Below are 15,212 nucleotides of genomic sequence, written 5' to 3'. Positions count from 1 at the left end.
AGTTTGCATGTTCTCCCCCGTGGGTTTTCTCCAGATACTCCGGTTTCCTCCCACATTCCAAAAACATGCTAGGTTAATTAGCGACTCCAAATTGTCCATAGGTATGAATGTGAGTGTGAATGGTTGTTTGTCTACATGTGCCCTGTGATTGGCTGGCCACCAGTCTGGTATCAGGTACACCTTTTGGGTGTTAAGTTGCTATGTGATGAATTTAGTGCTGTTGGTAGTGACAACATCATAACTGTCACTGTACACTGGTATATTTACACATTTGGCACCCAGACGTCACAACTAGGAGACCCCAGTTCAATTCCACCCTCGGCCATCTCTGTGTGGAGTTTGCATGTTCTCCCCGTGCATGTGTGGGTTTTCTCCGGATACTCCGGTTTTCTTCCACATTCCAAAAACATGCTAGGTTAATTAGCGACTCCAAATTGTCCATAGGTATGAATGTGAGTGTGAATGGTTGTTTGTCTATATGTGCCCTGTGATTGGCTGGCCACCAGTCCAGGGTGTACCCCGCCTCTCGCCCGAAGACAGCTGGGATAGGCTCCCAGGGTAATAGGAGTGTAAAGGTAACTATAGGGGTGTTATTTTATGTGTAGAGGGCTCTAATCATGTTAAAAAAAACACATTTAGAAGGTGGTCAACAAATTTTCTTTCCGCACCCCTGCGACCCTTGTGAGGATAAGCGGTAGAAAATGAATGAATGAATGCCTGGGGAGAGCAAAATGAGAGCAAAACCTTTCTCGGCATTGAAAGAAGTGCTTTTTTGCTGCGTGACTCGTGGGTGGTACTGAACATAGTACAAAAAAAAAAATAACAAAGACGAAAAAAAAACTGCTTTAGACACTTTTAATGGAAAAAACGTTTCTTTATTTGTGCTGAAATTGTTGCAAGGAATGCAACAGAGCATCGGTTTGTGCAGGAAAGACGACAACTACCTCAGCTAGCGGCAAACTTGTACATTCTCCCAATGTTTGCCCCCCCCCCCTTCTGTCAACACCCCCATTGTTCTGTGTAATATGCTTGCATAATGGTGTGCATTACCAAGCGCACGGTTACTACTCACGCCTCCTGTGTGTGTGTGTGTGTGTGTGTGTGTGTGTGTGTGTTCTGCTCTGCATGGAGTCACTCTACGAGCGTCCATATTTACCAATCTGACTGTGCGTGATGTGAAGCCCTCGGTGCTGTAATTAGGGGCTTGTGTTTTACTTGATTAACATACCACATGTTGGTAGCCCCTGGCAGAAAGTCTATGAAGTGTGACTGCTGACCTTCTCTCCTCCCACATAAGGAGACTAAGAAGTGTTGGCCCACAGTCCTGCCATCTTCTATCTTATTCATTTCCTTTTTTTTGCCTTATCATATTCTTCATCCTTTCTTCTTCTTCTTCTTCCCATCCATCTGGCATCACTCGCACTTCTTTCTTGTTGTTTGTCCACAAGCCCCCCCCCATGCATCCAATTCCTGCCGCTTGTCAGCCCCCCTTCCTCCTTATGTAAACATCTTAATCCTATCTACAATGATGCAACCCTTTTGCAGTCACGGCGCTTCCATGCCGTATTTTTTTTATTTATATGAATGAAGCAGGGCGGCACGGTGGTCGAGTGGTTAGTGCGCAGACCTCACAGCTAGGAGACCTGGGTTCAATTCCACCCTCGGCCATCTGTGTGTGGAGTTTGCATGTTCTCCCCGTGCATGCGTGGGTTTTTTATCCGGGTACTCCGGTTTCCTCCCACATTCCAAAAACATGCTAGGTTAATTAGCAACTCCAAATTGTCCATAGGTATGAATGTGAGTGTGAATGGTTGTTTGTCTATATTTGCCCTATGATTGGCTGGCCACCAGTCCAGGGTGTACCCCGCCTCTCGCCCCAAGACAGCTGGGATAGGCTCCAGCACCCCCGCGACCCTCGTGAGGAAAAAGCGGTAGAAAATGAATGAATGAATCATGTAGTAGAAAGGCTGCACGGCGAACGAGTGGTTAGCGACACGGCCTCACAGTAATTAGACCCAAGTTCAAGTCCCATATTCCAAAAACATGCTAGGTTAATTAGCGACTCCAAATTGTCCATAGGTATGAATGTGAGTGTGAATGGTTGTTTGTCTATATGTGCCCTGTGATTGGCTGGCCGACCAGTCCAGGGTGTACCCCGCCTCTCGCCCCAAGACAGCTGGGATAGGCTCCAGCACCCCCTGCGACCCTCGTGAGGAAAAAGCGGTAGAAAATGAATGAATGAATGAATGAATGAAGCACATAATGTGGTGCTGACCTTATGCATTTCTGTTCTCATTTGCCTCCATCTCCTTTTGGTCCTGGCCCGAGTAAAGTACACTTAGGACACAGGACCTGGAGCATTGGTGCTTTTAACGCCGCCCCCCCTTCCCCTGTCCCCTTTACAAGCATTCTCTGTAATCAAGAAAGGCTGGTGGTTTTTGGAATGGCTGGTGCTTTTTATGATGGAGGAATACCTTGAGGTAATGGTAATGGTTTTATTTCATTTGAACATGCATCAGATTACAATTGAATGCATCACATAATCAGTTCACAGTTCCACATGTCCAAAAGGAGTAGGAAGAAGCAAAGCTTATTAAATCCTACCCCTCCATCTGGTACTTTTACAATCAGTAACTGTTACATTTGTTCACTTCCTGCTTTCCATAATACATTTAAAAAAAATTTTTTAGTAATGTACCTCGTACCGAAGTACAAGGTGATATGAGCATCCAATGACATAATGGGTACCATAGTAAGTATCAATATAGTGATATATATAGCACATCATGACTGGTTCAAGACTCTTCATCCTTGTATTTAGCAAACATCAACTGCTTGTATTGTTTCTTGAATTGGCTCATCGTTGTGCATTGTTTGAGTTCCTTACTCAATCCATTCCATAGTTTGATTCCACATACTGAAATGCTATGGCTTTTTAACGTAGTCCTAGCATATAAGTGTTTTATTTAAATGTAGTTCTTCCCTGAGATCATATTTCTCCTCTCTTGTAGAGAAGTACTGGATAACATTTTTAGGTAATTGGTTATTTTTAGCCTTTAGCCTTTATTATTTTAGCTGTTTGAAGATGAACTATATCAGCAAGTTGAAGTATTTGTGATTTTAGAAATAAGGAGTTAGTATGTTCTCTGTAGGCGGCATTATGAATTATCCTTACTGACCTTTTTTGCAGTACATTTAGGAAGGGAAGATTGCTTTTATAGTTATTAGCCCAGATTTTGGGGTATGGACACCAACTGTCATCGTCATAGGATAGCTTATTTCACAGAGGTCACAAATGTAAACAATGAATGCCACTTACCTTCGAAGCCTTACGGTATTACGAATGTTGCATTGGCGATTGGGCCATTGAATGTAAATACTTAGTCCACACCAAGCCTTACATTCATAAAAGCTCACGAACACATCATTGTTTTTCACATATTGTTGATTTGATTGACGTATCATGCTACAGAAACAACTCTGAACATTGAACGTCTCATTAGCCATGTTTACATGAGGTGTTTTTCTCTATCTGAATGACCTTTCCGAAAACAATGGTATACATGGAAAGGAATATTCCAATCTCTGGTCTACATGCGCCGCTATAATCAAACAGAATAGTCAATGGGGCATGCCCAGTAAAACGTAAACATCAACATCACATGATATCGACTTCCCCGAGTTATACGATAACTCTGTATTGCCAGTTTTTTTTGTTCGTCCAGTCTTGAAATTTAATTTGGATCAAAAACAAACTTTCCACAATAGCCCAGTGCCGATTGCTCGCCTCAATTTTTTAAAACCGAAGAACGTCTGGAGCTGCGTGTTACGTCATATCTGAGCATGCGCGAAAAGAATGCACCCGGGATAAATTTAAACAGGAAAAGATCTAATTCAATCTAGCTAATATCTTTTAATTAAACTCGGGACATGTTTTATATAGATATACCGTAAAACTGGGTCATAAGGGACAATCTTCGTGGGTAATAACGGACAATTTTCCGGAAAAGGTTTTAAATGTAATTCCGCTTTTTCATATTAAACAGGAAGCTGCTTTGTGTTGTTTTTTTTCAAAGAAGCATATATTCTTGAACAAATCGTTCAAAAAACATTTTCCCGAAAATTGTCCCTTATTACCCTGCCGGTCCCTTTATTACCCCGTTTTACGGTATATTTTCTTTTATAGATTCTGTTCCACAGATGGTAATGGTAATGCACATCGAAAGCTGCTTGCCAACCGCTAATAAACCACAGAAGAAGAAAAACACGACGAAGAAGACTTTCCGTTTGAGCGGGTACAAGATACCTCAATCGGATTGGGGAACGGAATATTCCACCCCCTGGGAATCCGATTATATGTTCATTTGGATTGGCACTTTTTTTTCGGAATGTTGTATTTTTTCTGTTTCAGCAAATAAACCGAATGCAATTGGTATATTTGAGTCCATGTATACATGGCTATTGTTGATTTGATTGACGTATCATCGACACTGTGCTACAGAGACAACTCAGAACATTGAACGTCTCATTAGCCATGTTTACATGAGGAGTTTTTCTCTTTTCAAATGACTTTTCCGAAAACAATGATATACATGGAAAGGAATATTCCAATCGCTTGTTTACATGTGCTGCTATAATCAAACAGAATAGTCAATTGGGCATGCCCAGTAAAACGTAAACATCAACATCACATGATATTGACTTCCTTGAGTTATACGATAAGTCCGTATCGAGTTTTTTTTCTTCTTGAAATTTAATTTGGATCAAAAACAAACTTTCCGCAATAGTCCAGTGCCGATTGCTCGCCTCAATTTTTTAAAACCGAAGAACGAAGAAGCTGCGTGTTACGTCATAACTGAGCATGCTCAGAAAGAACGCACCCGGGATAGATTTAAACAGGAAAATATGTTCATTTGTATTGGCATTTTTTTTTCCGGAATGTTGTATTCTTTTCGTTTCAGCAAATAAACCGTATGCAATTGGAATATTTGAGTCCATGTATACGTGGCTATTAGATCCACTTTCAAATGTAGTCCTAAACTGGCTTTGCTTACTGAATATACACAAGAAGCATGTGTTTATTGCTGAATCCGCATATTGTACAATGCAAATGACCGTATCAAATCACCCCTCCGGATTTTGAACTGTGTGTACCGTGTGTGTGTGTGTGTGTGTTTTACACGCCCTTGTGGGTTGTGCCACAAATACCACCGCTGACCCAGTCTGGCTCTGATCCACCGCTTGTTGCCTCAGAGGCTGTCGCTGCAGCACACACCACCCAGAGACACACTTTGATTTGCTCCCTGTCGTTTGAAGTGTAAGAATCGGTGCCCGACTGCCTCAGATTTATATTAGTCCCCCTGCAAACACACACACACACACACACACATTCCAAAAAGAAACCTTTTCTGTTTACACCTTCGACTCGCACTCCATTCCAGTCGTGACTGTTTTTTGCCGTGGGGCGTACCCGCCGTGTCTTTTTGAACGAGTGCCATCACAGCAAGGGCACCTTTTATATTCCCTTCCCACACTTCTTTTTTCTTGTGACGTTCTTATCATATTACAATAGTTTCATGTCGTGTCGGGGGGGGGGGGGGGGCTGATGGGTTAAATAATGTCACCTTGGTGGGTGTCTTCTGCAAAACTAGACCTTGCAAGTTATTAAATTTTGGACATGCATATTAATCAGGTGATTAATCAGGTGTTAGAGGTAAGCACATAACCCTGAATTTCCATAAAATGTTAAATTCAAGTCGGAATTTTTTTTTATTTTGTTCCAGTTTGACTCCATCCAGTCAACGTATCAACCACGACATTGTGTGCCATGCACTCTTGTCCGAAATCACTGACTTGTGATCGCACAAAAACGCTGAATTGGCACAAAAGTTTGGTTGCAAAGTGGTCAGTCGAGTCCGTTTAACGTTCCTATTTTGTGTTGGAAAAAGCAGCCGGGCTCCAGATATTGCATAACTTAGGCCTTTCTGATCGAATCAAGTACAATTTTTACATTTTGAACAGTCAATAAGCAAAGTAAAGATTAGGTGATAATGAAACTGCACAGTAGAGATCATGTTTGGTGCTTTTTTTTTTTTTGCAACTTGGCTCGCGCCATTACATTCCAGTGGATTCCAATAGGCGAATTGTTTGCGACATTTGGTTCCACTTGGTGGACACTTTGTGCCGATTGTTTGATGCAAGTGGCGCAACGAAGATATTAACACAACATATTGAAAACTAAACTAAATTTTTGCCTCGGTTACGGGCCACCACGAGCCAGTTGGAAGACAGTTTGAGCCACTGCATGCCACTAAGCACCTTATTGGTGACACTAGGCGCCACAGCAAATTGCATTGGCATGAACTGGCACCAACTGGAGCCAGCCCAATGGACTCTTAGCATCATTGCCGCAACTTGGCTCGTGCCATTACATTCCAGTGGATTCCAAAAGGTGAATTGTTTGCGACATTTGGTTCCACTTGGTGGACACTTTGCTCCAATTGTTTTTTTGATGCAAGTATTTGCGACCAAGATTTTAAACACTTTTCAAATTTTCTTGCCGCCAAACTAAAGTTTTGCCTCGGTTACGGGACATCATGAGCTAGTTGGGAGGCAGTTTGAGCCACTGCACGCCACTAGGCACCTAATTGGTGAAACTGGGCGCCACAGCAAATTGCATTGGCGTGAACTGGCACCAACTGGCGCCAGCCCAGTGGACTCTTAGCATTACATACGTGTGTTGTACTGCTGATTACTAAAGAACAGGAAAAAGTGCTAAGCTAACCTAAAACACAATATTCTGGGTGTCTTGGAAAATCTGTCGAATTCCTCAAAAATGGCCGATCCTGAGAGGGACGGCTTTTTTTAAAAAATGGCTGGTATTGAATGAGTTCATAATTATTGTGAATAGCGCATTAAGTTCGTTTTTTTTTTGGGGGGGGGGGGGGCGTGATTTAAAGTAGAATTTTTTGTGCATGAATTATTTGCAGAATTTTGCTATTCACGGGTAAACGTGGAATCTAACTCCAGCGAAAGCGGGGCGCTATTGTCGACCATTTTTTTCACACTATGCAGCATGCATACACGCACTTGCCCCCCCATCTTCCCCACTTTGCATGTTAACATTGCTAGCATGCAAACATCAGCATGCTAGCACCTAACCAAGTGTTAGCATGCTAACACCTACCAAGTGTTAGCACTCTGATGTTAATGTGTTAACATTGCTAGCATGCTAACATCAGCCTGCTAACACCTCATGTTAGCATGTTAACACCTAGCATGAAAGTGGTAAACGTATGTATGTATGTTTTATATTCATGAAAATTGAAAATAAATTAATGTTAGCATGCTAAGACATGCTAAGACAACATAATAATGTCTACCTATGAAAATGAGTAAAAAGCTATTATCCTAATGTTAGCATGCTAGCATTACTAAGATGCCAATGTTATAACATATGAAAAGAACACTTACCGCTATCATGCTAGGTGTTAGCATGCTAGCAATGTCAACATGCGTGTCAATTAGTGGTCGTTCAGAGGCCTGTTCACCATTCCTAACATGCTCGTTTGTTATTAAATGTATTGTATATGGATTATTATTGCTGCCAAATTTTGATTGTACTATAGCGAGTGTAATAAGCATAGCTAGTTTCTTCTATTCTATAAAAAAATAAAACCTACACATGCTATTCCCACGACTTACCGATGCAACGGATTCCGTTCGTTGCTTTCTTTTATATGCTTGTAATTTTTTTTTGGGGGGGCGGGGGGGTGATTAAAGTAGATTTTTTGTGCATGAATTATTTGCAGAATTTTGCCATTCACGGGTAAACGTGGAATCTAACTCCTGCGAAAAGCGGGGCGCTACTGTCGAACATTTTTTTCACGCTCTGCAGCATGCATACATGGACTTGCCCCCCCCATCTTCCCCACTTTGATGTTAGCATGTTAACATTGCTAGCATGCAAACATCAGCATGCTAGCACCTAACCAAGTGTTAGCATGCTAACACCTACCAAGTGTTAGCACTCTGATGTTAGCGTGTTAACATTGCTAGCATGCTAACATCAGCATGCTAGCACCTAACCAAGTGTTAGCATTCTGATGTTAGCGTGTTAACATTGCTAGCATGCAAACATCAGCATGCTAGCACCTAACCAAGTGTTAGCATGCTAACACCTACCAAGTGTTAGCACTCTGATGTTAGCGTGTTAACATTGCTAGCATGCTAACATCAGCATGCTAGCACCTAACCAAGTGTTAGCATTCTGATGTTAGCGTGTTAACATTGCTAGCATGCAAACATCAGCATGCTAGCACCTAACCAAGTGTTAGCATGCTAACACCTACCAAGTGTTAGCACTCTGATGTTAGCGTGTTAACATTGCTAGCATGCTAACATCAGCATGCTAGCACCTAACCAAGTTTCCCCACTTTGATGTTAGCATGTTAACATTGCTAGCATGCAAACATCAGCATGCTAGCACCTAACCAAGTGTTAGCATGCTAACACCTACCAAGTGTTAGCACTCTGATGTTAGCGTGTTAACATTGCTAGCATGCTAACATCAGCATGCTAGCACCTAACCAAGTGTTAGCATTCTGATGTTAGCGTGTTAACATTGCTAGCATGCAAACATCAGCATGCTAGCACCTAACCAAGTGTTAGCATGCTAACACCTACCAAGTGTTAGCACTCTGATGTTAGCGTGTTAACATTGATAGCATGCTAACATCAGCATGCTAACATTTAACCAAGTGTTAGCATTATTATTGCTGCCAAATTTTGATTGTACTATGGCGAGTGTAATAAGCATAGCTTGTTTCGTCTATTCTATAAAAAAATAAAACCTACACATGCTATTCCCACGACTTACCGATGCAACGGATTCCGTTCGTTGCTTTCTTTTATATGCTTGTAATCAAATACCTAAAGAAGAAAGTTTCCTGCTCAATATGTCTTGTTCGGGATTCAGTAGATCAAATCGGCGCCCAGCTGAGGGCCTGAATTATTAATGCCTCTGTTTACGTGACGAGACCCTCTGCCAGATTGCCGAGCCTGCGAAGAAAGGAGACGGCTCCGGACTCTCGCTCTGAGCCGTATGATTCGTTCGGGTTTTAAGCGGAGCTGCGATTTGAACCGGCAATGTACCACACAGACTCTGCGGTGTAGTTTTTTTTTTTTTATAAAAAGTACTTCAGTATCTGTCCTTTTTCTAGTCATCGTCCTCTTATGTCATATCTTTACTTGAGGTTTTTTTTTTTTTTTTTTTTTTAAGTGCAAGTCGATCAGCTTTGCCTGTCGGCGTTGTCGTCATGGAATATTTAAGGATAAGAAGACTATATTATCAGGATGCAAATCTCTCTCTCTCTCACTCTCTCGCTTTGTACGTTTTTTTTTTTTTTTTCTTCTCGCCACCCCACAGCGGGGCACCATTAACCATTCAGCCCAGGGAGGCCTTGAGGAATTGAAAGCGACAGAGCAGAAAAAGAATAGAAAAACTGAAGCCGGAAAGTAGTCAAGGGAATTGACAGAAAAGGGAGGCGGTGGAAGGGCAAGAGGGGATGCAGACGGAGAACTGTGTAGCTCACCGGGAGATGGGAGGGATTAGGGTTTAAAGGACGAAGGTGGCGTCGGTGAGCAAATTTTCATGGAGATCTCAGCAATGACAGGATGTATGGAGGGGGGGGGGGGGTATAAAGGACAACACCGAGATGACAATGGAAAGAAAGAAAAGTGTATGTGTCGGATATCGAGATGTCTTTCGCATCTTCTCGTACTATAGTGAATCAATTGCATCGATAAATGCGATCTCAACATTACCTAAAATGGCATTTATTTCTTCAGTTTTGGTTATTTCAAATATTTATCAATTCAAATATAACCGTGTTTATTATTAAGAGTGTACATCAGTACATCTGAAACTATTTTTTTGTGTGGCCAAATACAGTCATCCCGTGTTTACGGTGGTTAATCGATTCCCGACCCTGATAAGTCCATTTTTGTGAAGTAGGATTCCTTATTTATTTATTTATAAATACAATATTTTCAGTTAGAGGAAAGAACATTTGTTGACCACATGATTAGAGCCCTCTACACATAAAATAACACCCCTATAGTTACCTTTACACTCCTATTTCCCAATATAGTGGACGTAAGAGAAAATAAAATACATAAAATAAGCCCTCCAGACATAAAATAACACCCCTATATTTACCCCACGAGGGTCGCGGGGGGGTGCTGGAGCCTATCCCAGCTGTCTTTCGACGAGAGGCAGGGTACACCCTGGTCTAGTTGCCAGCCAATCACAGGGCACATATAGACAAACAACCATTCACACTCACATTCATACCTATGGACACTTTGGAGTCGCTAATTAAGCTAGCATGTTTTTGGAATGTGGGAGGAAACCGGAGTACCCGGAGAAAACATGCATGGGGAGAACATGCAAACTCCACACACAGATGGCCGAGGATGGAATCGAACTCGGGTCTCCTAGCTGTGGGGCCTGTGCGCTAACCACTTTTACACCATGCAGCCTGAAGTAGGATCACTTATTTATAAATACAATATTTTCAGTTAGAGGATAGAAAACCTGTTGACCACCTTCTAAATACGTTTCTCAACGTTATTAGAGCCCTCTACACATAAAATAACACCCCTATAGTTACATTAATACTTCTATTACCTAATATAGTTGACGTAAGAGAAAATAAAATAACACATATTATTTGTTCAATTACCTTGTTAGTGACATTTACTTTGTTCATCTGTGCATCTTCTTTTTTCCTATCATCCAAAGCCGCCATTATGGCGTCTTTACATTGTGGTTTCTTTGCATTGTACAGTTGGGGTTCTGTGACAAATGAAAGGAATGTGTTCTTCCCCCCCCCCCCCTCCAGGTCCTGGCAACATGGAGACTGTATCTCTTTGCCGTCAAAGTGCCCACCAAGGTAAATATCCCCCGCTCTCGTTGGACTTTTATGGCTTTCACTAGCCAACCTTGATCTCTTGATGCTTAGAGAAGCCAAGCACAGTTATAATGGTGGTGGTATAATAGTGGGAAGCAAGGACGCTAAGACAGCAGCTGGTGTTCCTGCTGAACAACTTCAAGAAACGTGCGACTTGTACGTGCCACGTTCCATCTATTCTTCAGAGACTGAGTCACCAAAAACTAGATTCCCCCAACTAGTTTGTGAGGTTCAGTTTCTGGTAATGGTAATGGTTTTATTTCATTTGAACATGCATCAGATTACAATTGAATGCATCACATAATCAGTTCACAGTTCCTAAAGGAGTAGGAAGAAGCAAAGCTTATTCGATCCTATCCCTCCATCTGGTACTTTTACAATCAGTAACTGTTACATTTGATCACTTCCTGCTTTCCTAATATAGTTTATATTTTTTTAATTTATTTTATTAACTTTTATTTTTTAGTTTTATTTATTTAAATTTAATTTTTTTGTCACATACCGAAGTACAAGGTGATATGTTTTTTTATTTTATTTTAAATGTTTTTAAAATTAATTAATTCCTGCTTTCCTAGTTTAAATTTTTATTTTTTATTGAATTTTTATTTTTTATTGTAATTTTTATTTTAATTGTAATATTGTATTGTAATTGTAAATGTAATTTAAATTTTAATTTTAATTGTAATTTTAAATGTAATTTTAATTTTAATTGTAATTTTAATTTTAATTTTAATTGTAATTTTAAATGTAATTTGAAATGTAATTGTAGTTTTAATTGTAGTTTTATTTTTTATTGATTTTTTATTTTTTATTGTAATTTTTTTATTGTAATATTGTATTGTAATTGTAAATGTAATTTTAATTGTAGTTTTAATTTTAATTTTAAATGTAATTTTAATTGTAATTTTGAATGTAATTTTAATTTTAAATGTCATTTCAATTTTTATTGTAATTTTAAATGTAATTGTAATTGTAGTTTTAATTTTAAATGTCATTTTAATTTTAATTGTAATTTTAAATGTAATTGTAATTTTAATATTTTTATTTATATTTTTATTTTTTGTCACATGCCGAAGTACAAGGTGATCTGACCATACAATGACATAATGGCTACCATAGTACCGTAACTGAGATGATGGCGATAATTTTAGTCGAAAACCGAGCTCCTTTTTCCCTTTTCTGTGACTCTGTGACTAAAATTCCAATATGAACTCAGGAGTTAAACTGCAAAATCAGATCGGAGATCAGATCATTATTTCACCTACTATGTGGCCGCAATGCCGGACTTTAAAATCCAACTTGTTTCTGTTCTGTTTCAGGTGGAAGTCACGTTCAACTTCCTGGAAATCCGTGCAATGAACACGTATCAAGAGCATCAGGTGCCATCACGGTACAAGTTTCTTCATGCAGCTCGGACTAAAACGATGTTGTTTCACAAACACTATCTTGTCTACATGCTGCAGGTTGTCATCGATACAGACAAGACCACCTATTCGCTGAGACTGGAGACCCAGGACCATTTGGACAACATGGTCGGTCACATCAACCACGCCCTCTCCAGAGTCTTCAACAACTCCATTTATGCGTAAGCCTCAAGGAAATACGTTTTCCTGGTGTGTTGTGTTGTGTTGTGTTGTGTTGTGTAAGCTGAGAACCAAAGATGAGTTAGGCGACAGTAACGGAGCTTGCAGTAGCTTTGAGAAGTTGGCAGCTTCACTTTTGGCCGGCTTTCAGCCAAGTGCATCCTGGGAACACAGTAGTTCGCACCCAACACAGCCAACACTGGCATTGATTTCGCCGGCTGACACTTTGGAGATTTGAATGCAAAGCTCATTTTTAAGCAGGTTATGAAATTATCACGAGTTCATTTAAGGAAGTAAAATAAATTGGTAATGGTAATGGTTTAATTTCATTTGAACATGCATCAGATTGCAATTGAATGCATCACATAATCAGTTCACAGTTCCACATGTCCAAAAGGAGTAGGAAGAAGCAAAGCTTATTAAATCCTACCCCTCCATCTGGTACTTTTACAATCAGTAACTGATACATTTGTTCACTTCCTGCTTTCCATAGTATAGTTTAAGGTTTGTTTGTTTTTATTTATTTTTTATTTTATTTTGTATTTTTTTATTTTGTATTTTTATGTATTTTATTTTGTATTTATTTTATTATATATATTTAATAATATTTCTTTATATTTAATAAGCAAATCTTATTAAATCCTACCCCTCCATCTGGTACTTTTACAATCAGTAACTGATACATTTGTTCACTTCCTGCTTTCCATAGTATAGTTTAAGGTTTGTTTGTTTTTATTTATTTTTTATTTTATTTTGTATTTTTTTATTTTGTATTTTTATGTATTTTATTTTGTATTTATTTTATTATATATATTTAATAATATTTCTTTATATTTAATAAGCAAATCTTATTAAATCCTACCCCTCCATCTGGTACTTTTACAATCAGTAACTGTTACATTTGTTCACTTCCTGCTTTCCTAATATAATTTAAGTGTTTTTAATTTTAATTTTAATTTTAATTTTAATTTTAATTTTAATTTTAATTTTAATTTTGCTGTTTTGAAGATGAACCAGGTTAATTAGCGACTCCAAATTGTCCATAGGTATGAATTTGAGTGTGAATGGTTGTTTGTCTATACTATGTGCCCTGTGATTGGCTGGTCACCAACCTCTCGCCCAAAGACAGCTGTGATAGGCTCCAGCACCCTATCAATATGAACAGCAATGTACAGCGTAAACAGTAAATTGCAAATAATTTAAATAATAATAATATAGTATATACTATAATGTGTATAATATTATAATATATCTAGTAATATATATAACATATCTAGTATAGAAAGTAGTCCTTTCTGGTATGCGTTGGCAGCAGGCTGATGAGGTGAGTCTTGCGTATGCATAGTGTGGATTGTGTGTGGCGTGTGAACATCGAGTGTGCATTTTCGAAATTCCACACATGCGGAATACGTTGTCAGGTTTGTGTTTGGTTACGTGCCAGCCTATTCGTGTGCGGCGTGTGCATCTTCATATCGTTAAAAGTGATAGAGGAGTCCTTTTCTCCATCACAGAAATAAAGACTATAGATGGCGGACCCATGGCGGAGGGGGGCCCCAATGCTCCTGAGGTCACATTTGATGTTGCGTTGCGTGAATGCGACTATGCTTACTTGTGTTCAATCTATTTCTACCAGCAATGGGGCGGGGCTTGCTTATTATTGACCTGTGCAAGGTTATGTCACCATCCATCTGCAAGCCTTTTTTTTTCTCCCCACGATGATTGCCTGTAGTGAACATTCATAGCGAATAAAGCGAGCGGACTGATTGTACCGCCTTGTAACTGATTGGTGCCGCTTTATTTGAGCTGCGTAATATCGATAGTATCACAGTTGAAGATGTGGTACAGAGATTAAGGTCACTAGTGGGTTGTATGTGTGTGTGATATGACAAATGGGATTAAAGGGATGCTACCCAAAAATACAGCAATCTCGATTCCCGGTTCATTAATTCTATTTTATTTAACATGCTGGACTGGAGCACCCCCGCAGCGCTGCGACCGAGAGAATCTTGGTCCCCGTTTTAAGCAAGACGTTTTCCAGATTATCGTAGCGCTCCAGATGGTGTGAAACTGTTGTTGAATTCCATTAGCGGGGATGTAATCCTATCAAAGAGTCAAAGCAGGTAGAGCGCCGTAATTTGGATGGAGAGGATCTCGGTCCTCCGTTTCTATTTTTGAGATACAGTAAAGTCACAAATGAACCAGGAACTTTCATTCATTCATTCATTTTCTACCACTTTTTCCTCACGAATTATTATTATTAAGAGTGTACATCAGTACATCCGAAACTATTTTTTGTGTGGCCAAATACAGTCATCCCACGTTTACGGTGGTTAATCGGTTCCCGACCCTGATAAGTCAATTTTTGTGAAGTAGGATTCCTTATTTATTTATTTATAAATATAATATTTTCATTTAAAGAAAGAAAATTTGTTAACTACCTTCTAAATACGATTTTTTTAACATGATTAGAGCCCTCTACACATAAAATAACACCCCTATAGTTACAGTAACACTCCTATTACCCAATATAGTGGACGTAAGAGAAAATAAAAACATAAAATAAGCCCTCTAGACATAAAATAACACCCCTATAGTTCCCTCACGAGGGTCGCGGGGGTGCTGGAGCCTATCCCAGCTGTCTTCGGGCGAGAAGCGG

The 15,212-nt window shown here is 39.6% G+C and overlaps 1 protein-coding gene across 8 annotated transcripts in view; it reads left to right on the top strand.

Moving 5' to 3' along the window:
• carmil3 (capping protein regulator and myosin 1 linker 3) overlaps positions 1–15,212 on the top strand; it is a 95,520-nt gene that overhangs the window by 10,780 nt on the left and 69,528 nt on the right. For 7 of the 8 annotated variants that reach the window (XM_078791370.1, XM_078791372.1, XM_078791374.1 and 4 more), the window contains exons 3-5: positions 10,905–10,955; positions 12,293–12,352; positions 12,437–12,558. In XM_078791370.1, the coding sequence (XP_078647496.1) occupies positions 10,905–10,955; positions 12,293–12,352; positions 12,437–12,558 (233 nt within the window). Of the gene's footprint in view, positions 1–10,904; positions 10,956–12,292; positions 12,364–12,436; positions 12,559–15,212 lie in introns of all 8 variants that reach the window. The other variant, XM_078791376.1, reaches the window with a different exon arrangement.

Source organism: Doryrhamphus excisus, linkage group LG6 (genome assembly GCF_037039965.1).
Source record: "Doryrhamphus excisus strain RoL-2023G ecotype Guam linkage group LG6, RoL_Dexc_Guam_v1.1, whole genome shotgun sequence".
Taxonomy (NCBI): domain Eukaryota; kingdom Metazoa; phylum Chordata; class Actinopteri; order Syngnathiformes; family Syngnathidae; genus Doryrhamphus; species Doryrhamphus excisus.
This window is presented reverse-complemented; position numbering and strand designations above follow the sequence as displayed.